We start from the raw sequence: 25,749 nt of genomic DNA on the forward strand, positions 1-25,749 counted from the left end.
TCTTAATCATCTAAATTTCACATATAAAACAATATGGAGTAGTTTTTAATTTTAAATCATTGAAGTAACTTTCTACACAAAATACAATTTATGATCCAATGTTCCTCTGATTTTTTAGCAATCCTGGCTGATAACGATTAAGTGTCCACCTTTCCGGAATTTGAACATATGGCACTACACGTGATGAGATTCCACTTGAATCGGACGAATCGGAAGAGGGACCTAAACGAGAGGAGCCTGCCTGTAGTTAGTATTTAAAAATGGAAATCATCGAAATTATATTTTCTACAGGGGCTCGCTGTGGCTAAGTGGATAAGACGCTGCCTTAACAGGTTTACAATAGCCCCTTTTCAATGTTAAATTTTAAGAGCACTGGAAGAACTGGACTTATATGATGTATGGTGATAAAAAAGAACTGGAAAGTAGAGTCTTGTATAGCTGACACAGATTGAGTGTGTATAGTAGGTCAGTAATTGGGACGCGCCGCGCAGGCGGCAGAAATCTCGTCTGCTAGATACTGTGTAAAATCTTATCAGCTCGTAAATATAAGCTAAGATTTGTAATTGTCGTGACACCTTAAATACACTAATTAATATAAATGATTAGAAAACGATGAAGTAATTAATATTTAATTTTAAACTATAAATTATACTATTCGTATTGACTTAGATTACCATTACTGAATATCAAAATAGCCAAAACATCTTTAACATTATATGTACATACTATGTAACTTTGTGTAATTATATCTTGATTGAAGTTTCAAATTGAATGGCACCTTCTTTTAATACATATTGTAATTAACCTAATTTAAATATATTTATGAATTAATGTATGGATCCATTGATTTATTGATGTATTATTTCATCAATGTGTTAATGTGTCAATGGTTTTGTATTTTGATTCAGGAATGTATTTCTTTTCTTTTCATTTTTCTTGTTTTTTTAAAAAAAAAAAAAAATAAAATAAAAAAAAAAAATAATGCTTTTAATTGATTAAGAATATTTTGTGCTGTTCCATGATTAAAATGTATGATTATATATTTATTGAATAAACATATTTACAAAAAAAAACCGCTGGCTCGCTAGTCTGGAGGTCGGGTGTTCGATCCCTGCATTGGCCGAGAAAGTTCATCCAGATTTTCCGGCGTGGTTTCCCCTTGTCAGTGATGCAGGACAGCAGTCTAGTCGTTCGGATTGGACGAAAAACCGAGGTCCCGTGTACACATTGGCGTTCACGTAAAAGATCCCTTGACAGTTGGAATTAATATAAGAGTAGGCCGTATTGCCGCTGTCCGGGCAAAATTTCCCTCATAGCACACTGTATGGCGCATGCCAGTCTTCATTAGCCCAGTTCAGAGCAGAACAGTAGGACGTTAAACCCCATTTCATTTCATTTCATTTATATTTTGTACAGGTCATTTATAAACCGGGGCCACGGGGGCTCGGTGATTAAGTCGCTGACTCATTAACCAGCAGGTCCGGGTTCGATCCCGGTGTTGACCGAGAAATGTCCATATAGGATTTATAAGTGGTGTAGCATGGATAGTGTGACAAAGAAGACTCGCTCCCGGTGTTGGGTGAGAAATGTCCATATAGGATTTATAAGTGGTGTAGCACGGATAGTGTGACAAAGAAGACTCGCTCCCGGTGTTGGTCGAGAACGTTCGTCGAGATTTTCCGATGTGGTTTTCCCTTGTCATTGCAGGACGTAAAAGATCCCATGGCAGTTGCAATTAGATATTAAAGTAGACCGTAGCGCCGCTGTCCGGGCAAAATTGCTTCATACCACATTGCATGACGTATGCCCGTTTTCATTAGCTCTGTCAGAGCAGAACATTTTTATTTGGTTAACCGCGGTGGCAAACAAACTCATTTCATTTCCTTGATAAGTTTGGAAAATGATTCTTAGAATTGAAAAGTTCATGAATAAATGTATACGTCAATATTTGATGGGTCGTCGCAAAAACACAAGTCCAAACCCAAATAATATGATACATTAAGGGCATGGCTTATAAACATTAAGATGGGATTGCTTCCATGGACGACTTTGTTGTAAAACGACCCAGACACGTAATTTTAAATCTGATTATAACAAGGTCCTATTCGTTTCGTTTTTTATAGTTAAAAATTTCGTTTTACTTGTCTTCATAACACTATGATCTGGAAGAGTTGTTATATAACAGGCGCTCTGCTTCATTTGTGGAATTAACCAATGAACCGGCCTGTTACGGCGTTCCGTGCATGGAACTGTGGGTAAAGCACTAGAAACCGCAACGCTGCTTGATTAATCAATGTCTGACGTCATAGGGTGAAAAGACGCTCGTGTGACCCTTGAAACGACCTCGCACTACAGTCAGATCTTCGAATAGTAGAGGCCGTCGAAAGTATAAAACACGAAACGAAATATAGATCTGTATTTTAATCGGATTGGAGTGAGATGTTTGTATTCTATAAACGTAATGTCTAACACATTCGAACCATGTATGTTTTTTGATTAAATTTTCGACAGCTTTGAGATAGCAATAATGTAGAATAAATGTTCGCATTGTTTAAACAGAACATTTTGTTAAACTAAACATACATTATTACGTCACATTAATAATGATGTCATAGGAGTGAAATGTTATATATTATATAAACTATTGAATAGACATTTATTAACAAAACAAGACATTTAATCGACTCTCGATGGCATTGGATACTCGAGATTTTAACTAGATTAAAACGGTTCCCCATTTAAAAATTTAATTTAAAAATCCCGATTAGGCTATATCACTATCAGTGCCCTGGTTAACACTGTGCATACATCTTGTCAAAACTACAAACAATGATAACTTGGCTGAGAATGAAGTAAATCAAGGGGTTTCCACAAGTTGCTACATCTGTCTAAGGGAGTAAGATACGAGAATAAACATTGTCAATGGGGAAAACTTTAGTGGTCTGTGACCAAATAAATAAAACTGTGCTAACAAAATGAAACTAGATTTGCCACGGCTAGATCTTATTCTTAAGGTCAACTCAATTCTCGTCGATGTCGCTGGGATGTAATAAGTAGAGCGCGTGATTGTTGACGAGATTGTAGGTTAGGGTTAGACTAAGTATTAGGGCTATGTCCAGGGTTCGGGTTAGGGTTGGGATTATAGTGTTAACCCTGTTTACATCTCGTGACCTTTGGCCAAACTTGAAGTTGGCCTTATCAATTAGATTTTAACCCTTTGTGCCTATCTTCCTATAAATTTTACTCGAAACGAAATATAATTTTATATAATTAATGTTGCAGTGTTTTCGGCACTATGTCCTTCCGGCACATTTAACCAAATGTGAATATTTTTGGGCATGGTAGGCCAACATTAGATAACTACAATGACTTAATATTGAAAATAACTGAAAAATAGATAAATTTCGTTTCGTGTGAAATTCTGTGTTTCAAATTTGAATTTGCTAGAGTTCGCCAAGGGAATAATACTAGATCATTGTGTCATCTGGAGAATATCTTCTCGAGGGTTAGGGTTAGGTTTATAAATTACATGTCAAACGTACAAATTGAAGCTGTAACAACGGTGGATTGTGGCTAAAACTATTCTGAAGGGTTAGGGTTAGATTTGTGGGTATAAATGTAACCGGGGGGTGTAAATTCTCAATAAAAACTAAGGTGGTTAGTTTTTAAACCTTTATTAAAAACCCTGAAATATATATACGTTAAAATTAATATACATATCACAGTAACAGTTGAGTACAATAAAATAATAGTAAGGCATGCATATTGGTACTCAATGAAATATATCAATAATTTATACACTAAAATACATCACTAATTAAATTAAACATATTAAACAGGCCTTAAGTTTATACTAAATATAATATAAGTAATTGATAACATACCCAAAGAAGGGGTTTTTAAATAAGACTATCAAGATGGTGAACAAAATCTTCAGATAACTATATTCTGGAAAATAACATTATTCTGATTATACATACAATATACTTTCAAAACGGTACCTTATAATCTACTATATATATGTATATATGAAAAACTAATGATCTTTACATGTTATTTTCTATCTATTTAAATAAAATGGTTGCTTAATATTACAATTTCTATCATTCCTACATCCGCTCCATCTAAACCCCAATTACCCAAAATAAGAGAATTAGCACACATACCTGTAATACTGAAGTAGTATAACTGGAACAATTCTCTGAAAATAACCTAACTAGATTTGGAAAATAAAGTTAAACAATTTGATTGAAGATATCAAATTGTCCTTACACTTCGAAATCTATCTAATGTCTGATGTCTAAAGTGAGGTTCAGATAAAAAGAAAACTTGCTTGTAACCAAGGGAGTAGAATTGTACTCACCCCAAGATTTGGGCTCTAAGAAAACAGTACAGGTTAACAAGCCAAGTTAAAGGAGAGATGTTATTATAGACCAGTTGCAATTAAAATTAGTGTCAGTTTGTTAGTTTAAAGGTGCACTCACTCAATACACTATATTACTTGACATAATAAAACCTATAAACATATTAAAATTCCGCTTCGCTACATAAACACTGACAGATATTCTACAGATCGGTCAAGATCCAGTTATCGGTTTGCAGTAGAGGTTTTGGAAATCTCGTTAAAAAATCAACAGTAAAAAAATATTTTGAGAAAAAAAAATGGATATGATATGTAAGTTTAACGTGTTAGCAGTGCAGGTAACTGAAAATTGTGAATTTTGCTGTCAGCTGAAAGAAGCAAACAAGTTGTCAACATTTGGCTGCGTCGAGTTGTTTTGTTTAGATTTTGAGCGGATACTAAATCACCGGAATTCACTTTGCAAATATCAAAATTTGACTCCAAGGCCTACCTCTTTACATATATTTTGCATTAATATTAATAATAAATAATTGAAAAACACCGATGATCACCGGAATTCACTTTTAAAAACATATAAACACCGGAATTCACTTTAAAAAAATGGGGGGTTGGATGGCCGAATGGTTAGCACGTGCGCGCTGCGCTGTATCATACAGTCTGTCATTGAGTCAACTGGTGGGATTTCGATTCCCCGGTTGTACGTGACAAGGAGTAGGGTCGCCTGGCCTACCTCGTGGGGTTTCTCCGGGTCCTCCGGTTTCCTCCCACTGCTAAAGACCCCTACGCGCAAGTGAATTATTGAAATAAAATTGAACCATGTGTTAGTCCCGAAATGACCTAGTTTGAGTCGAGTTGAGGTTAAACCCCATTTCTCTCTCTCTCTCTCTCTCTCTTTCAGGGGGGTTGGATGGCACGTGCGTGCTGTATCATTAAGTCTGTCATTGAGTCATCTGGCGTGGTTTCGAATCCCCGGTTGTACGTGACAAGGAGTAGGGTCGCCTGTCCAACCTCATGGGTTTTGTCCGGGTCCTCCGGTTTCCTTCCACTGCTAAAGACCCCTACGCGCAAGCGAATTATGGAAATAAAATTGAATCATGTGTTAGGCCCGAAATGACCTAGTTTGTGTCAGTGGACGTTTAAACCCCATTCTCTATCTCTCTCTCTCTCTCTCTCTCTCTCTCTCTCACTTTCAAAATATGAGAATTCGCCCACAAGCCCTTGCTGCTTACATATATTTTGCATTAATATTAATAATGAATTTCCTTAAATACACCAAAAATGACTACTACATACGCCTTTTAGATTTAACTTGTCTCTTTGTAAATTTCACATAAATGGTCATTTCGAGACTTACACATGGTTCAATTATATTTCAATAATTCACATGCGCGTATGGGTTTTTTGGGGAGGGGGCAGAGGAATCGGCTTACACTACATGAAGATCTGACCAGTTGTACTGGGAGGTCATGTCAGGTGTCATACGGGCGGCTTTTGACCCTATGAAAGATATTGATTAATCAATCAGCTTTAACGTTTCTAGGGGTTTACCCACAGTTCCGTGAAGATCACGCCAAGAACTCGCCGTAACAGACCGTTTCATTAGCTAATTTCTCACATCAACTAGAACGCCTGTTACATAACAACTCTTCCAGTGTAGTAAAGAAAAGAAAACAAAATTTTGTACTATTAAAAAACATGAAACGAAATAGGATTTATAAAGAGCCGTTACCTTCAATGTGCCTACATATTTCTTGTAGCATATAGTCGATCATGACTCGTACTGGCTTTATATAACTTTTGGGAAATATTCCCCCTTATTTTTAGTTTGTTTTTTATACGCCTACATTGAAATGTAGTCATATATTCAATTGTGTCACCCCCATTCGTCAATTCGTTGGTCCGGCGTCCACAATTGTTTGTGGACACTCTAGAGGCCAAAGTGAATATCCGATTGACATTAAATTTATACACAGTGTTTAAGGTCATGAGACGAAGAAGCCTATTGATTTTCAGCAATTTCTGATAATTACTGCCAGAGTTATGGCCTTTGATCACTTCAAAATATCTTGTGGATGCTCTAGAAGCTAAAGATGATATCCGATTGACTTCAAATTTACACTCAGTGGTCGAGGTCATGCGACGAAGAATCATATTGATTTTCAACATTTCTGATAATTACTGCCAAAGTTATGACCCTTGATCACTTTGAAAAATCTTGTGACGTCTAGAGGCTAAAGTTATCATCGGATTGGCTTCAGTTTAAGGTCTTGAGATGAACAAGTATATTGATTTTCAATGAATTTTGATAACTTGAACAGCTAAATCCATGATATTAAATGTTTCGTATACTAAACGTTAGCATGGGGCAGAACTTTATACAAACAAATCAAATTCTAATGATTTTCTGATAATTACATGAATTGATGAGTTGTTGTTACTCTTAATTGGTTATTAGTGTATTATAATTGTTTCATTACTAAAAAATGTAAAAATATGCGACAACACTTGTTGACTGCCCGGATGATTTAGCTGCTGTGGGTTGCCTAGGGGGTTGGATTGCTGAATGGTTAGCGTGCGCGTGCTGTATCATAAGGTCTGTCATTGAGTCAACTGGCGTGGTTTCGAGTCCCCAGTTGTACGTGACAAGGAGTAGGGTCACCCGCCAACCTCGTGGGTTTTCTCCGTGTTCTCCTATTTCCTCCCACTGCTAAATACCCCTACGCGCAAGCCAATTATTGACATAAAATTAAACCATATGTTAGACACACCTAGTTTGTGTCGAGTAGAAGTTAAACCCCAATTCTCTCTCTCTCTGTCTCTCTCTCCTCTCTGGACTTTCGGGGATCACATGGGTAAGACGCTGTCTCGTTAGCCTGGAGGTCGGGTGTTCAATCCCTGCATTGGCCGAGAAAGTTCCCCCTTGTCAGTGATGCAGGACGGAGGGCCTGACAAGGACGACTGTCTAGTCATGCGGATGGGACGAAAAACCGAGGTCCTGTGTATACATTGGAATGCACGTAAAAGATCCCTTGGCAGTTGGAATTCGATATAAAAGTAGGCGATAGTGCCGCTGCCCGGGCAAAATTTCCCTCATAGCACACTGTATGGTGTATGCCCGTCTTCATTAGCTCAGCATAGGAGCAAAACAGTAGGACGTTAAACCCCATTTCATTTCATTTCTCTGGACTTTTACGGTCGACCTCCTGGATCCATTCACTCGATCTGATATGTACAGTTGTTGTGTGGTGCAGTAGCAGATATTGGACAGGTCAGTCGATTTGCACAGGCCAAGACAGTTAACATGGATTTTCCACAGGGTTCCCCCTAGTCACTGGTGCAGAATGGGACACTTGTCAGTCTGATTCCAAATCAGAGTAGGCCGCTGTCCGGACATAATTTCCTACATAGCACACCGTATGACATATGCCCATTTTAATTAGCCCAGTCGGAACAGAACAGTAGGACATTAATCTTGATTTCATTTCAAACATTTAGAAATATTTTTTTCTCTATTTTAGATAAAACAAACTGAACAAGTTGGATCAGGAAAGACTATCACAATGCCTAGAAGAAAAAGGTGCAAATGGATTAAAAATTTACAACAACATTGGTGTAAATGGCGTGATAGCATTGCAAATGAACCCCTTCCTGATTCAACAAATGAACCCCTTCCTGATTCAACAAATGAACCCCTTCCTGGATCACAAGATCAACCTGGATCACGAGTTGAACCCCTTCCGGGATCAATAGATGAACCCTTTCCTGGATCACGAGATGAACCCCTTCCGGGATCACCGGATCAACCCCGTCCTGCTTCAAGAGATCAACTGGTATGTTTGATATCTACATGTAAGCTTATCTACAAAAAAAGAAAAGCAGTTCATGGTTTTTTTTTGTTGTATATTTTTTTTTTTGGCTGAGAAATTTCATCAGCTGTTTCCGACGTGGTTTCGCCTTGTGAGTGGTGCAGGATGGGGATAAAAGACTGAGGTCCTGTGTACACATTGGTGCACACATAAAAGATCCCTTGGCAGTTGGAATTCGATATAAGAGTAGGCTTTTGCGCTGCTGTCCGGGCAAAATTGCCCTCATGGCACACTGTATGACATATGCCCATCATCGTTAGCCCAGTCGAAGCAGAAAAGTAGGACGTTAAACCCCATTTTATTTCATCAGTATTTTTTCAGACAATCCTTCCCTTATAGAAGATTGTATGGCTTATGCCCGTCTTCATAAGCCCAGTTGAAGCAGGCTTGTAACAATCTATACCCCGACGCCCGGGCCTACCAAAATTAACTTACAGGCTAGTGATCTATTTAACCGTACTAGTCCTGGGCTAGTGGCCTTTTACTGGTTTGTAAATTAATCTAGAGATATAGATAAATAAACTGTAAAAACATCCTACATTTATTTCTCCAATTCCACACAAAACTCTATTATAACAATAGATTTTCTGTATAAAACTTAGGGCAGTATGGACATTTTTAGTACCTCGTCGATTCATTCATTCTTGACATTTTTCTCCACCTTGCACTCTTTGACAAGTCACGTATTCAGCAGTTGAAATCAGGTTGATTTTTTTTAAAAAAAGCCTACATAATATTTTATAAGATTGGTTTTGACATAAATATTTGAAAGCATGCCATTGGATTTTCAAATACAAAATAATTTTGATTATTTAATATGTCCGGTATTTCCAAAGAATTTACTACACGTGTTCGTTGCACATGGCATGCTCAATGGTACCCTATCGACACACAGCATCGTGCTCGAGTGATAATGTAAACAATTTTACTATCCTGTCTATTTTAATATTATATCATTAATTATATTAATTTTATTGAAATAAAATTAAACCATATGTTTTTGTCGAGTGGGCATTAAACCCAGTTTCCCTCTCTCTCTAAAGTCTTGTTTCCATTATTGTACAGGAATAGTGCATCCTACTGACAAAGGTTGTAGAAGAATCGAAGAGAGAGAAATGAAATGAAATGGGGTTTAACGTCCTACTGTTCTGCTCCTAAACTGGGCTAATGAAGATGGGCATACGCCATACAGTGTACTATGAGGGGAAATTTTGCCCTACAGCCTACTCTTATATCGAATTCCAACTGCCAAGGGATCTTTTATGTGCATGCCAATGTGTACACGGGACCTCGGTTTTTAGTCCCATCCGAACGACTAGACAGCTGTCCTTGTCAGGCCCTCTGTCCTGCATCATTGACAAGGGGAAACCACGCTGGAAAATATGGATGAACTTTCTCGGCCAATGCAGGGATCGAACACCCGACCTCCAGGCTAGCAAGCCAGCGTCTTACCCACTTAGCCACGTGATCCCTGAAGAGAGAGAAATAGGGTTTAGCACTTGACATGGAATGACCCACAGGGGACTTTACTCCTTTTCACGTACAAGCAGGGATTCAAAACCACATCATGACTCAATGAACCATTCAGCCAGTTCGCTCCAATTGCTCAAGGAATGACCTAGTTTGTTTTGAGTGGATGTTAAAACCACTTTCTCTCAATACATAACATTGTTATAACTTTTATATATTACAGGAAACTAATAATATAACTTATCACAGGAAACTAATGATGTTATAACTTTTATATATTACAGGATACTAATAATATAACTTATCACAGGAAACTAATGATGTTATAACTTTTATATATTACAGGATACTAATAATATAACTTATCACAGGAAACTAATGATGTTATAACTTTTATACATTACAGGAAGCTAATAATATAACTTTTATATATTACAGTAAACTAATGATTTTATAGCTTTGATGTTATAACTTTTATATATTACAGGAAACTAATGATGTTATAGCTTTTATATATACTATTCAAAAAAAGTAGGGGATGTTTGATTTTGGGGGCATAATACTAAAATATGCAAATGCGGTTGTGGCGCGGACGATGAATGTTTCTCAGTCTGTCATAAGCAGGCTATGGTCCAGATACCGTGATACACAATCTGTACAGAACAGACCACGCTCAGGTCGACCAAGGGCGACAACTCAAGCCCAGGATCGATTTATCCGTACCTTGGCCTTGAGAAATCGTGTCATCACAGCAAATCAGATCAGCGCTCGTCTTCAAACAGACACTGGTGTGAGAGTGAGTGGCCTGACGATTCGGAATCGACTGCATAGGGGTCACCTTCGTGCCGACGTCCAGTGATGCCTTGTTTGAGAGATCAACACATTCAGGCAAGACGTCGTTGGTGTAGGGATCGTCAACACTGGGATAATCGACGCTGGAGCAATGTGATGTTTTCAGATGAGTCAAGGTTCACTGTTGATTTTTTGGACAGACGTAGGAGGGTGTGGCGTCGTCGAAACGAGCGCTTCCAAGACGTTAACGTCATCAGACATGATCGATTTGGGGGTGGTTCTGTTATGGTGTGGGGAGGCATCACTGTTGCTGGAAGAACGGCTTTACATGTTGTTGCAGGGCGTGTTACAGGCCAGTACTACCGGGACAACATCTTGGCAGTCCATGTTGTGCCGTTCGCACGACGTCATGGCCGCCGTTTCATCTTCCAGGATGACAACGCAAGATGTCACAGGGCCAGGATCGTTACAGGTTACCTCCAACAACAGAACATCACCACATTACCTTGGCCAGCACTGAGTCCCGACCTCTCCCCCATCGAGCATGTCTGGGACATGCTTGGACAGAGGTTACGTCAACGTCAACAACGTCCTGCCAATGTCCAAGAACTTGCTGCTGCGTTGCAACAGGAATGGGACAATCTGGACCAAAATGACCTTAGACGTCTCATTAGGAGTATGCCACGTCGGATCAATGCTTGTTTGGCAAACAGAGGAGGATTTACCCGTTACTGACTTGGTTGTGATGCTGTGGTAACTTTGCTGTTTGACCCCGGGTATCATTTTACCCTTATAATGGTCAGTCTATGCCTTACTTAGTCTACGATCATTTGGAATAAATCGATGAATGTGAACTTCATTTCATTTTGTCATTTGTTTCTTCGTCAGTTTCATTAGGTGACTTTAATAACACTTAAAAATCAAATATCCCCTACTTTTTTTCAATAGTATATTACAGGAAACTAATGATCTTATAACTTACATATTTCAGGAAACTAATGATATTATAACCTTCGTATATTTCAGGAAACTAATAATGTTAAAACATTCCATCATTGTGTTTTTTGTGATGAGATTTTTAAAGAGTACAGTGATCTAGATCTTCACTATGAACTACACGTGAACAAGAAGATCCATGTTGAAGGAGAAAAAATTGACAGTATCGTAAAACACTGCAAAAGACATGTTAAAACGGGGCAAATTGCTAATGTTGTAAAACACCGCAAAAGACATGTTAAAAAGGGGCAAATTGCTAATGTTGTAAAACACCGCAAAAGACATGTTAAAACGGGACAAATTGCTAATGTTGTAAAACACCGCAAAAGACATGTTAAAACGGGGCAAATTGCTAATGTTGTAAAACTCCGCAAAAGACATGTTAAAAAAGACGATATTGATAATGCGGTAAAACTCTGCAAAAGACATGTTCAAGAAGAAAAAATTGATGTGGAAAAACTTCACAAGAAACATGTTAAAGGAAAAAAAAATTGATGTGGAAAAACTTCACAAGAAACATGTTAAAGAAGAGGAAATTGATAACTTGAATTATTTTCAGTGTAACTTGTGTGAAAGAAAATTTGATTTATACCCTGATTTAGAAGAACATTGTAAAATACATATGGAATATGAAGAATCTCCTATCATAGGACAAAATGTTAAAGAAAGCGAATCTATTGCAAGTACTTTATATCAATGTACATTATGTCAAATTTGCTTTGAGCAATATTTTCACCTGGAAGAACATTGTAAACTTCATGGATATCAATGTACAGGCAGAGTTAGGTCTTCCATTAGGTACATGTATATTTAATGTATATTCTATGTTATAGGAAACTAACGATGTTAAACCTTTCCATCAGTGTATTGTTTCTACCTTTAGACAAACCTTTTAGGAGCTGCGGTGGCTAAGTGGGTAAGCTGCTGGAGGTTGCATGTGGTTTCCCTTTGTCAGTGGTGCAGGACGGAGTGTCTGACAAGGACAGCCGTCTAGTCATTCGGATGGTACGGAAAACTGAGGTCCCGTGTACACATTGGCGTGCACGTACAAGATCCCATGACAGTTGGTATTCGATATAAGAGTAGGCCGTAACCCCGCTGTCCGGGCAATATTTCCCTCATAGGACACTGTATGGCGAATGCCCGTCTTCATTAGCCCAGTTCGGAGCGGGACAGTAGGACGTTAAACCCCATTTCATTTCTTTTGTATTTTGTACAGGTCATTTATAAATCGGGGCCACGGGGGCTCGGTGATTTAAGTCGCTGAAGCATTAACAAGCAGGTCCGGGTTCGATCCAGACGTTGGCCGAGAAATGTTCTCTTGTCATTGGAGGACGTAAAAGATTCCATGGCAGTTGGAATTCGATATAAGAGTAGACCGTAGCGTCGCTGTCCGGGTAAAATTGCCTTCATAGCACATTGCATGACGTAAACTCGTTTTCATTAGCCCTGTCAGAGCAGAACATTTTATTTGGTTAACCGCGGTGGCGAACTAACTCATTTCATTTCCTTGACAAGTTTAGAAAATGGTTCTTAGTATTGAAAAGTTCACAAATAAATGTATTTGCTTGATGGGTCGTCGCAAAAATACAAGTCTAAACCCAAATAATATGACACATTAAGGGCAGGGCTTATAAAAATTAGGATGGGATTGCTTCCTTGTACGACTTTGATGTAAAAGGACCCAGACACATACTTTTAAATCTGATTAAAACACGGTCCTATTCGTTTCGTTTTTTATAGTTCAAAATTTCGTTCTACTTGTCTTCACAACACTACGATCTGGAAGAGTTGTTATATAACAGGTGGTCTGCTTGATGTGAGGAATTAGCCAATGAACCGGCCTGTTACAGCGACTTATTGGCGTGTTGTGAATGGAACACTATAGAAACGTCAACGCTGATTGATTAATCAATGTCTGACGTAAAGGGTGAAAAGACACTCATATAACCCCTAAAGCGACCTCCCACTACCGTCAGATCTTCGAATAGTAGAGGCCGTCGAAAGTATCAAAAACGAAACGAAATATAGATCTGTATTTTAATCGGATTGGAGTGAAATGTTTGTATTCTATAAACGTAATGTCTAACACATTATTTGAACCATGTATGTTTTTTGATTAAATATTGGACAGCTTTGAGATAGCAATAATGTAGAATAAATGCTTGCATTGTTTAAACTACATTTGTTAAACTAAACATACATTATGACGTCTCATTAATAATGATGTCATTGTAATAATCATATTAAACATAGATTATGCAAGAGCTAAATCTGTCTATTGCAGGTTTTTCTTTAGGCCTAAAATGTTATCTAAATTATTAATTACACATTTATTAACAAAACAAGACCATAATTGACTCTCGATGGCATCGGATACTCGAGATTTTAACTAGATTAGAACGGTTCGCCATTTAAAAATTTAATGTAAAATTGGGAAAGCGAGGCTAAGTCCCGATTTCAATATTTCTTTTTTCATCATCTAATTTTGAATTATTATAGCAAGAATGGCCAACTCTTTATTAAACTCTTAACTAATGTATCTTTAACTATTCCCCAGATTCAAAAGAAAATACATCCAAAACAGTTTTCTGTGAACACTGTGGGGTTCTTCAGAAGCAGATAAGAGAATTAGAAGCGAAGCTGGATAAAGCCAACAATAAATTGGAAGATCGTCGATATGTTGATATACCTGTCAATACCTACACAGGTATGTACATTTATATATACCTACAGTGTTTTATCAAAATTCAGATTTTTCACTCAAATTTTAAAAAAACGCCCTTGAACATGTGTAACACTTTGGTCCTTAAGACAATTTTGGTTCTTTGAAAAATTGTTACTTTACTCTGTCTATAGAGTCAAATCACACGTACTTAATGAACGTGAATAGATAGTTATACATAAAAAAAACCCAGTGATATTTTGGTAAAATCATAACCATTGTCAAGATATCCATCAAGTTCTGTCTGTTAATTGACCTATGGTTGGTAGGCTAAATAATGTAATGTCTCCTCCTTTAGTCCTGTGAAATAAAGAGATTTATTCCATATTTGGGATGGAAATTAACGTCAAGGCTATCTAAGACGTACAGAAATTAGAGGGTATAAATTAGGGTGTAGAGCGAAATGGATCAAAGCTCATTCAGATATTCCTAGCAGCTATTATTATTGAGGACGAGGAACATTTAAAGCCATTACAGCTTAGCAATAAAGTTGTAAAATCATTGATTCTGTAGTGTTATTACGATCATGAAGAAACAAGTCCGATAGCTTGTTAAGCCATGGTCTGGCTAAAGCTAGATTTGTCTCGAATGAAAGCAATACTGATGGTTTGCTCCACTGATGTAAATCTTGTTGACCATTTAGGGAGCAATGGTGCCTTAGTAAGACGTTGGCTCGCTAATCTGGGGTCCCATGTTCGATCCCTGTGTTGGCCGAGAAAGTTCATCGCGTCTTTCCGGCGTGGTTCCTCCTCGTCAGTAGTGCAGGACAACGGAACAACGTATGGCCGGTCGGATTTTGACGAAACGCCGCGGTCCCGTGTACACATTGGTGTGTACATAAAAGATCCCTTGACAGTTGGAATTCGATACAAGAGTAGGCTGTAGAGCCACTGTCATGGCAAAAATCCCCTCATACTACACTGTATGCCGTATGCCAGTCTTCATAAGACCAATCGTAGCAGAACAGTAGGACGTTAAACCACGTTTCATTTGGAGACAATCCTTACAATCCTATAATCCTCTAAGTCAGTTTTCAAAACTAAAATGTTTAAATTTTGAATGTTTGCTGGGACAGGTAGAGGCACCTCAAAACAAGGAAAGTAATATGCCTCGACCAAGTAGACCTCCACACTCCCATTATGTAGCTTTTATTTTCAAGTGAAATATAATACAATTTCTAAGTATTATTGTGTAGAAAATATAAACCATTATTCAGAAAATATGAAACTATCGTTAAAACATGTAAATTCTGATGAACGAGTCGTTATTATATTTTTTACAGACACCGTATTGCCCTGATCCTGTAGAGTTAATAAAAGAGCAGCAGAGAAATATAAAGTAAGCAGGCCTTTTTATAAATCGGGGGGTTGGATGGCCGAATGGTTAGCATGTGCGCGCTGTATCATAAGGCCTGTCATTGAGTCAACTGGCGTGGTTTCGAATACAAGGAGTATGGTCGCCTGTCCAACCTCGTGGGTTTTTTCCGAGTCCTCTGGTTTCCTCCCACTGCTAAAGACCCCTACGAGCAACACCCCCCAGTCTATTTATAATTCATTCATTGTTAATTTGTTGTTTCAGTTTGAGTAAAGTCCCCCACCCCCACCCCAATAAGCAGGCCTATTTATAATTCATTTGTAGTAACGCCCCCTAGTTCCCCCCCCCCCCACTTTTGTTTCATTTTGAGTGATGCCTGTATCATTACAATCCCAGGACTATACAACACAGTTGGAGGTTACGGTTGGGTTAGAACCCCGAACCCATTCACTTATAAAGATGTGACGTCATACTTTGATTTGGTTGTCGAGTGGTTTTGAATCCCCGCCTGTACGTGACAAGGGGTAGGATCGCGAGCGAATTATTGAAGTAGTACTGAATCATATGTTAGTCACGAAATGACCTAGGTTTGACACCCCCCCCCTCTCTCTCTCTCTCTCTCCCCGCCCACCGCCCCCACATCTATTTGTATACATAGCTATATTATTTTGTTTCAGATGATTGAACTCTGTCATGGGTATGGTGTGTTCATATATCCATCAGATCTCGTCCACGTCAAGAAATTATTCGAGAAAACAAAGAGTGGACAATCCGTGACTCGTCACCTTCTGAGCGTCATGTTTACAAAAGAAGAGCTATGTTTTGGTTCAGTATCAAAAGATCCTAAACCTGGTCTGACGTCATTGGATGCAACCGTAGTTCAAGCCATTAGAGGTAAAGTCTTGTTTTCACAGTGTGGCATGGTTACTATGGTGCCGGCATATTAACACCACGTTCGATCGCGGTGTAGGTCGAGAATATTTCTCGGAATTTTCCATTCCGGTTTCTTCTTGTCAATGGTGCTGGGCGGTGTGTCTGACAAGGACAAGATCTAGCTCTTGTCAATGGTGCTATGGGCGGGGTGTCTGACAAGGTCATAATCTAGCTCTTGTTAATGGTGCTAGCCGGGATGTCTGACAAGGTCATAATCTAGCTCTTGTTAATGGTGCTAGCCGGGATGTCTGACAAGGTCATAATCTAGCTCTTGTTAATGGTGCTAGCCGGGATGTCTGACAAGGACACGCCTCTAGCTCAAATGGTTAACAGAAAATCGAGATTTATCCGTGTCGTGCTAAAAAAGGCGCTTGACAGTTGGTTTAGACCCTGCACTGTAACAAACATATCCATGTAAAAACGTAAAAAAATTACGGAAACAAAAATTACCATGAAAATTTTATCCGTATTTATTTATCCTTTAATTTACAGAAATTCCTTCAATTAACATAAATTCCATTTGGTAAATTTTGTTTCCTGAGCATGAAGGTGATAAAAATTTCATTGAACGAACCATTGACTTTATACATGTGCATTAATGACTTTATTTACTGTCCGCTTCCACCGAAGTGATATCTAAGGAAATCTTTAAACGTAACCTCTGTTCGCTAATATAAGAATCGAGAGCAAGGTATCACAAACCGCTACTCGACGGTGGTTGGAGGCTTTCAGATGTGAGTTTGCGGTATTATCAATTTGCAGGTATGTAGACGCTGTCATAGAGACAAACCGACTTACACTGGCCAACCGGTTATACTATCCAGATTCAAGCGTGCTTGATTACCAGATACTACCTTTTCACACACGCAGCGTTAAAACATATTTTTACACATTTATGAAAATACTTACAATCTGATTACCGTATGATGAATAACAATAAACTTTATAGATCTTATAAATAATGGAAATTAGATATACATGTCAATTAATATACCAAACGGTACAAAATATGATTCTTCATATTATGGTTAATATATTGAAATGAGTACTTTAACATGATAATTATTAGGAATGATTATATATGTATACGATTACTTATCGGTACCGATAACAGAATTACAGAAGGGAATAAAACATTATATCCCTAATATTCACGAAACCTCCTGGTCATTCCACCATTTATTCCGTAAAATAACAGAATTAAGTCCATTATAGAAGGGAATAAAACATTGTTCCCTAAATGTCACGGAAATTTCCTGTTTAATATTGAATATTCCACTGAAATAGATAAAACACGTAATTTGAAGAAATAATTCATACTATTAACACAATTTCTCCAAAAAAGTCATCAATTGACAAAAAAAGGTGCTAAACTACTGAATTCGCTCACATTAAAAATGGATATTTTTTACAGTGTGGGGTTACCCAGCCCATACCTAATACATATTAGCCAACTAGACTGAAACAATGGCCATTTTATAATGTATGTTAATCATTTCAGATTACTGTGTAGCAATGTCAAAGGACAAGAACGTGGCCATTAATCAAGCTCTTCACAACAAATTAACCACGTACAGATATAAGGCGAGGTGTAGGGCAACAAGTCCTGAATACTGATCATTGACAGTGCTTATCTAGATGAAATTATGGATGACGAAACCCCCGTGCTTATTGAAGGAGTCAAGTCGCTAACTAACTCAATATCATCCAGTCTTCGACAATGCAAACAGAAACGATTGATGTTTCAGTCAAAATGAAAATATTAACATTGGCACTTGAATCGCGTGTAGAATGCTTCGGGTACCATTTGCATTAAGGGACTCGATGAAGGAGACTAAATATATCCCACGTAGAAGATTATCACCTTTTAAATTCAGACCCTTCGCGTATTTTGCCAAACATAACTGATTATAAATTACAGTATGATAGAAACGATTGAATGTAAATCAGGTTATATATATTCATAATACATTATTATGTGTTGCGACCTATTTGTGTCCATTACTGGGTGCCACAGAATAGAGATTTAGCTCTTTCTGGGTTGATTGCTTATTATATTCAAATACTAGATTGGTGGGGAAAACCCGTTCTTATTTAATCAAGATGCTGAGTTGGTGGAGAGATTTAAGGCCAAGAGTAGCGGAAAGATATCAGTAGAATATACCACAAGTTCCAAATACCGATTATTGATAGTGCTTTTATTGCTGGGTTTGTGGGGGAAACACCGGATTGTTTAGTTAAAGTGCTGGATGGTGGGGGATACCCTGTGATTATTTAATAAATACACTGGTTTGGCCGGGAACCCTGGGCTTGTTTAGTTAAAATATTGGGTTGGTGGGGAAATCCCGGGCCTGTTTAGTTAAAATACTGGGTTGTTGAGGAAAATAAATTTATCTTTAAATTGAATCCGACCTCTGTTTTATTGTCTCTGAAACATTTCCATCGCGGCGCCCTAACCTAACCAGTCGGTGTGGTGTGTTTCATTGACTTGAAGACCATGATAAAAGTGACCGTAAATATAAAAGTAAATATAAAAGTAAACATAATCAATCGCTGTTTTAATGAAATGCAAATATGCTTGTTTTTGTTCAGTTAATATCGATGTGATTCATGATGTCATAAATCAACCTCTTCTATGTACCAGTTTGCATACATGAAATTAAAGGGAGTAAAATGAGATTTAACCTGTTACGAGTTTGCTCCAACTGGGCTAATGAAGACGGACATACGCCACCCTCTTATATCGAATTCCAACTGTCAAATGTACGTCAAAGTGTTCATCGGAAAATCACGGAGAACTTTCGAAATCAACAACGGGATTGGACCACTTGCCCCTAGTCAACGAATAACTGAGCCACAGCGGCTCCCATTTTTTAAAGTATCAAATATATCAAGTATCATCAAGTCTATAATACCCGCCCTTCTCTTCTGCCCCGATTGGGTTAACAAAGATGGACATACGCCACACACAAGGCGCTATGAGGGGAAATTTAACCAGTCAACAACGCTACGGCCTACTTTTATGTCAAGGGTTCTGCACGGGACCTCAGTTTTCTGTACCATCCGAATGACTACACCTTTTTTCTTGCCAGGTCTGAAGGCTTACACCACTGCCAACCCAGGATGAGTCAATAGGGGGACGATTAGGTTAACGTCCGTTTTAATTGAATCAAGTGGTGTGGGTTCGATCCCTGCTTATTACTGGCCACCGTCGTGCTAAAGACCTGTACACGTGCAGGCTAATTAATTGATGGATTAGAGAAATATATGTCGACGGTGTTAAAAAAAACTCAACTAGAACGCCCAGGGTCACATCCCACTTGTCCGGGATCCCTGTCAGCGAGAGGCGTGGGGGGTCGATGAATGTTAGAAGGGCAGAATCTGAAATGCCCGAAAACATTTCGGTTTACAGAAAGTAGTTCCGGTCGTCTGCGAGCGGCGAAGGAGGCCATTCCCGCAAATGCGTTTTCTTGCTGTTCCAGCCCATGAATGCAGCAACTTCAAAGTGATCTAATGTACCCTTACTTAGGTAGATGACTCGAATACCAAATCATTCACATTCCACGGAGACGGGAAAGTCGGGAGAAAATTTTGAAACTTTAACTGCCGCAAACCCGTTTTCCTGGCTCGTACACCTATAAGAGAGAGAGAGAGAGAGAGAGAGAAAGAGGGAGATTTCGGGACTAACATGGTTTAATTTTATGTAAAGGATTCGCTTAAGGATCTTTAGAAGTGGGAGGCAACCGCAAAACCCGGGGAAAACTTATGAGGTTGGACACTACGTCTTGTCACGTACAAGCGGGGAATCGAAACCATGCCATTTGACTCAATGACAGACCTTATGATCTAACCCGCTCGCGTTAACCATTCGGTCACGCAACCACAAGCAATATTTGGAGAATTAATCTCTCAACTAAATATCCGCTTCAACCACAAGGATATTAAAGATACATTGTCACAAATGTATTTATCAGGTGGTTATTTCCAGTAACAGTATGACATGATATATGAAAAGTTTAGACGCCCAATCTTACTAGGAAACTACTCGATTACCGTATCATCTCAATGGAAGCGGACGTAAATTAACCTTGATATTATATCAAGTATTATAATATCAAGGGAGTCGCGGTGGCTCAGTGAGTAACGTCTATCATAGAGTCAATTGGCGTGGATTCGGTTCACGCATGTACGTGACTAATACCCCGTTCAGACACTTATTTTTAAACCAGTTCAAAATCGCGTTCACACGTACTATAAGTCAAACCTGTTTAACTATTCTGACCTCTTCGGTCGGAGGTTAGAGTTAACTATGCATGCGTACATACCATTTCCTGGTAGAATATGTAAACATCCTGTGAAAAAAAAATCCGCGAAATTTGTTTCTCTTACTCTCGGATAGTTTATACACATTTCCTAGAAATGAATACTAATGCTTTGAGACATAGAATTAAACAGTTTAGACAACGACAGAGTCAACAAAGGTACTTCTTTCTGATGCTAATGAGTGTCACTTCTGTGATATTCATGCCAACCAACAGGAGAATATGGTCACGGTATCACAGTGACAATTGGTGGAATCACGCATACAGGTTTGGTTTGATATATTCATATATATTGTTTTAAAATTTATAATCATTATAATGTAGTCAAATATGTACACGGACAAGGTGTATAAAACAAATATTAACCAAGGGGTCATCAATTAAATATTTATAGAAAATATAACGTCCCCCCCCCCCCAAAAAAAAAAAACAACTTAAAAAAACAAAACAATCTTCACACAAATAGGCCTGTGCTATTATATGTGCCATATAGACAATTTTTAATTTCGAATAATAATAGTTGCATGCTTAAAAGAGCTAAATTGTTAATATTTGGGATCTAGAAATTGACACAAATGGGTCGCAACACATAATTTCTAATTAGTTATATTCGTCGAAATACTCTAGATGTCTAAATCGAATGGCAATGTCTAGCAACTGGTTATTCCAGTCTACACTGATAGTATTTATTGTGCATGCTCTCCAGATAAGAATATGACTTGTGGGAATATGTCTAGCCTCGTTCTTCTAGTCCCTTGTTACAAATGACACTGAAATGCATTACACAATTCGTGTACCAATGGTTAAATGTTTGTTTTGTCTCAAATATTGGATATCAGAAACCCATCTTTTCCCCGTTAAGATCACAAGATCAATGTTGATTGAAATTGACAAATACTTTGTGTTTTCAATGTCGCAGATTTTGGATGATATTGACTACTTTAAGTTTAATTATTTACCTAATCTAATTCCTTTACATTTTATTTTCAGCTTTTATGATGATATACAGTATTTGGAAAACTTCAGAATGTCAAAATGTACATTTGAATATCTGTGCAGAATTTTGAGACCATTTCTTGAGAAACAAGTAACAAGTATGAGGGAACCAATATCTGTTGAGCGACAGGTAGGCTATTTTGCATTTTATGATCGCTGTATTGGTTGAGATATTCACTTCTGCTTGGAGAATATAAGAACATGCAACACATACTATTATTTTCTATGTTGGCCGCCTACTGATTTGGATTGGAAGTAGATATTTGTTTGTACATGTAGATGGCCTTAGTAAAAAACAAATCTAGTTTTGTCAATTTAATACTAGACTGAATAATAGATTTTATCACTGAACTAAAATGATTGGAAATATTGAGAACAATCTTCTACCCCTCCCATTTAAAGTATGGTAACCCTTTTTTTTTAGGTTGGCATAAGTTTATGGGTTTTAGGGACCAATGCTGAGTACAGAACTGTGGCTGCATTATTTGGGGTTGGCCGGTCAACCGTGTCTTCAATTATACACATATTTTGTGAGTCCCTGATTTCGATCAAGGACAAATTCATTAAATTTCCATCAGGTGAAGAACTGAATAGAGTTGTAAATGGGTATCGGTCGAAATGGGGATTTCCAAATGCAGGTGGAGCAATAGATGGCAGTCATATTCCTATATTAGGACCGAGCATGAACCATGCTGACTTCCATAACAGAAAAGGGTGGTATTCCATCATTGTTCAAGCAGTTGTGAATGATCGTTATGAATTCACAGACCTAAATATCGGGTGGCCAGGAAGTGTTCATGATGCACGAGTCTATGCAAACTCCAAAATATATGCAAAAGGGCTGTCTGGGACATTATTTGCCGGCAAGATGATTGATGTCAATAATGTGCGCCTGCCTATCGTCTTGTTAGGTGATCCGGCTTATCCATTATCCAACTTTCTAATGAAACCATACACAGACAATAGACACCTGACCCCAAAACAAAAGACATTTAATTATAAGCTAAGTAGTTCACGCATGACGGTAGAAAATTCCTTTGGTCGCCTAAAAGGTCACTGGCGCTGCTTATTAAAGCGATTGGATATGAATGTTGACAAGGTCCCCAATATTATTATGACCTGTTGCATACTTCATAACATATGCGAACAAGCAAAAGACCCATTTAGGGTTGAATGGCTAGAGGATGTAGCAAAGGGAGAAAACTAAATGCCTCAGCCAAATCAAAGTAACGAAGAGGCAATCAATGCAGACTGCACTAACATTAGAAATATCCTGGCTGAATACTTCCATGAATAATTTAACCTTACAAAACAAATAATTAAGAAAGTAATAATTGGCCATACTGTTACATACACTCACTACAAAGAATTTCTATGTGTATATGCCATCTTTTGTTTACTTTTATTGTTTCATTTTGTGTGTTTGCAGAAAACTAAAAAATGGTCAAACTAAATTGGTTTATTTTCATAATAAAAATCATACAACAGAAAAATAACTGATAATCTTATAACACAGTGGGTCTATTATAACTATATATGTGATCAGCTCTGGCCAAATGGTTGCTATGGAGTTCAATTTGTTTCCAAAATTTTCAATATCTTCTTTCTTAAAAGTAATATTATGGTACATTCAAATTTAAATATTCCAAGCATATTTCAAAGTCACATACTAATTTAAAGGTATTTGGATACAGAATTTAAATTGACACCTTTTGGCATCTTGATTTTTGATCCATGCATCTCATTAAGCCAGAGTTGGATTATATAATAAGAGGTCCAATTGTCATCTTTGTTGTCCATCATTGAAGAAGTGTATGTAATTAAAAATATACAGTGGACTCTTTCACTTTCAACATTGTACAGGACCGATACAATGCCAGATTATACACCATGACGGAATACTTAATTGTCTCAAAACCGCAAGTATTATTGTACCTCGAATACCAAAGTATTATTTTAATGCACCTTCGAATACCCAGAACTTAAAAATATGATAAACCTTTTTGTACATTTGAAACTTTATTATATAAAATTATTATGTTTTTACTTTGGGTGCGTACAAAACACTTGTGCGTCGTTATGAACAAAATATTATAATGATAGTGATTCTTCATCTCAGCAATTTATATTTAATGTTGCTGTATTTGACGTGAAAAAATCAAATGAAATACCAAGCACTCTCTTACAAGAAATTATAAAATTATCAAGGTTTTATTAACAAAGACTGACACATACTTTAAGCTCACCGATAATTGATTGCTTGTGGGTTAACACCCACTGATTGAAGGCCGGATTATCCAATGTTAATTCAACAGAAATCGTTTAACGGGGTCCCCAGTGTACAAGCCTACACTATAAAGTTATTGATCAATTTTTAATTTATGTCTTTCAATTAATGTATTAAATAAAAGAGAATTTACCATTTTTGAAAACATAACAAACTGTTTTGTTCTTATTAGGGGCTTATCAATTGACTTACAAAGAAGAAAACACCCACCTCATACCGTTTCGCATTATTTGATAACGATAAGAAGCCAAGTCAAAACTTTGCTTTAGATATAAACAAGGATTGTCCTGTGTATTCCCAGTTCAATTGCTAAATGCCATTGAAACAATTAATCTCATACTGGTAATTTAAATTCATAAAAACTGAAATCACATAAAACGTGTTACAACTACAGTTAACTTTCACAACCAAGTACATATATCAGCTTCATGACACATTTGATAATGATATGGATATTAATAATTAAAACATGGAAATAAATTTATTAAAACTTGAGCCATGGTAAAATGGAATGACAAATAAAATTCATGTATTTGTAGAAACAAAAATAAACTGTTATCAATGACAATAATTGCGCTACATGTCAGATATTTTGGCACAAAATGGTATATCTTGAAAATAATATGATTCAGCTTCATGATACATTAAGTTAAATGATATGGATATTAATAATTAAAACATGGAAATTAATTTATTAAAACTCTAGCCTGGGCACAATGGAATGATAAATAAAACTATGTATTTCTACAAACAAAAATTAACTGTTATCAATGAAAATAAATGCTCTACATAGCAGAACTTTTGGCAGAAAATGATAGGTCTTGAAAATAATATGGTTTTATAAATTTGTATATGTGTGTCCATTAGCTCCTTGTAAAAATTGTGGCTGCGGAACATGTCCATTTTGTTGTTGAGAAAATTGATGCTGCTGAAATCCCTGATTGGCAAACAAACTCCATAATCTTAATTCATGTTGCCTTTCTCTTTCCCTATCCTCGCGTCGTTGTTCCTCAGCTCTAAGTCGATCCTCCCGTCTCTGCTCTTCTCTAAGTCTCTCTGAATCTGCCTCCATTCTCATTCTTTTTTCTTCGAATTCAAAATATGATCTTTCTTGTTCTCTTTGATAATTTATAAAGCTGGTTGTTGTCTCATTCAGAACACGTTGAATTATATCCTCTCTGTTTCTTTTTTTCTTTTCTGGTCCTGTAAGTAAATAAAATAACTCTTTAATGTTTAAATAAATGAACAATGATTGACAATTCGGGCCTCGAAATATCCCTTCAGTAACTAACCTGTCACTCTTAATTATCCAAAAACAACCACAATATTTACCATGGTGCCGTTACACATGTACTTCTGTGTAGATACTTCAAAATGCTATAGATGAAAACTTGTGTGGATGGTGTGTTAAAGTTCTTATACAATAATTGGGCGTGGTTCTGTCCCTGGAGGTATAACACAGGAGCGTAATTAAAATTGTCACTCGCAGACTGTTGATAAAAACAAATCAGACTGGAACCGGATACACAGGGAAAACCGGCAATGCGCATGTCAACTTACCAAATCTCGCCCAAGACGTCATACATTTTGACGTCAATGAATATAATTCTCCTACTTTTTAATTCTTTTTTTAAAACAAAATTAATCAAACAATTTAGATCTAAATTAAAATCAATTCGGAAAAA

At 37.3% G+C, this 25,749-nt stretch overlaps 2 protein-coding genes and 1 long non-coding RNA gene across 9 annotated transcripts in view; 2 read left to right on the plus strand and 1 right to left on the minus strand.

The window, feature by feature from the left end:
- LOC130012211 (uncharacterized) overlaps positions 1-19,150 on the plus strand; it is a 97,649-nt gene extending 78,499 nt beyond the window's left edge. The window contains exons 1-8 of one of the 6 annotated variants that reach the window (XR_008787589.1): positions 3,443-3,657; positions 4,573-4,675; positions 7,882-8,193; positions 11,518-12,285; positions 14,048-14,197; positions 15,495-15,550; positions 16,204-16,420; positions 17,961-19,150. Coding sequence is in view for 1 of the 6 variants with exons in the window: in XM_056099625.1 (XP_055955600.1) it covers positions 7,882-8,193; positions 11,518-11,982 (777 nt within the window). In the remaining 5 variants the exon portion in view is untranslated. Of the gene's footprint in view, positions 1-3,442; positions 4,676-7,881; positions 8,194-11,517; positions 12,291-14,047; positions 14,198-15,494; positions 15,551-16,203; positions 16,421-17,960 lie in introns of those variants that run through there. The other 5 variants (XR_008787590.1, XR_008787587.1, XR_008787591.1 and 2 more) reach the window with 5 other exon arrangements.
- A 1,563-nt stretch (positions 19,151-20,713) lies between these two features.
- On the plus strand, positions 20,714-23,140 carry LOC130012210 (uncharacterized). Of its 2 annotated transcripts, XM_056099624.1 has the most exons (3): positions 20,714-21,048; positions 21,772-21,907; positions 22,202-23,140. In XM_056099624.1, the coding sequence occupies exons 1-3, from the start codon at positions 20,879-20,881 to the stop codon at positions 22,982-22,984; spliced, it is 1,089 nt and encodes a 362-aa protein (XP_055955599.1). In that variant the 5' UTR covers positions 20,714-20,878; the 3' UTR covers positions 22,985-23,140. The 2 variants fall into 2 exon arrangements, with proteins under 2 accessions (XP_055955599.1, XP_055955598.1); XM_056099623.1 differs by having other exon boundaries at positions 20,714-21,907.
- Positions 23,141-23,221: 81 nt separating this feature from the next.
- Positions 23,222-25,641, minus strand: LOC130012216 (uncharacterized). Its single transcript, XR_008787595.1, has 2 exons — positions 25,357-25,641; positions 23,222-25,267 (listed from the first exon to the last, which is right to left on the minus strand). It is a non-coding gene; the product is annotated as an uncharacterized LOC130012216 (long non-coding RNA).
- Between the last annotated feature and the right edge of the window lie 108 nt (positions 25,642-25,749).

The sequence above is a fragment of the Patella vulgata genome, chromosome 3 (assembly GCF_932274485.2).
Source record: "Patella vulgata chromosome 3, xgPatVulg1.2, whole genome shotgun sequence".
In the NCBI taxonomy this organism is placed as follows: domain Eukaryota; kingdom Metazoa; phylum Mollusca; class Gastropoda; family Patellidae; genus Patella; species Patella vulgata.

Bases quoted from the DNA above. Each gene is read 5' to 3' on its own strand.
- LOC130012210 (XM_056099623.1), top strand. From the start codon at position 21,557: ATGCATTACACAATTCGTGTACCAATGGTTAAATGTTTGTTTTGTCTC. The intron at 21,908-22,201 runs GTAGGCTATTTT...CTTTTTTTTTAG, and splicing joins CAATATCTGTTGAGCGACAG to GTTGGCATAAGTTTATGGGT.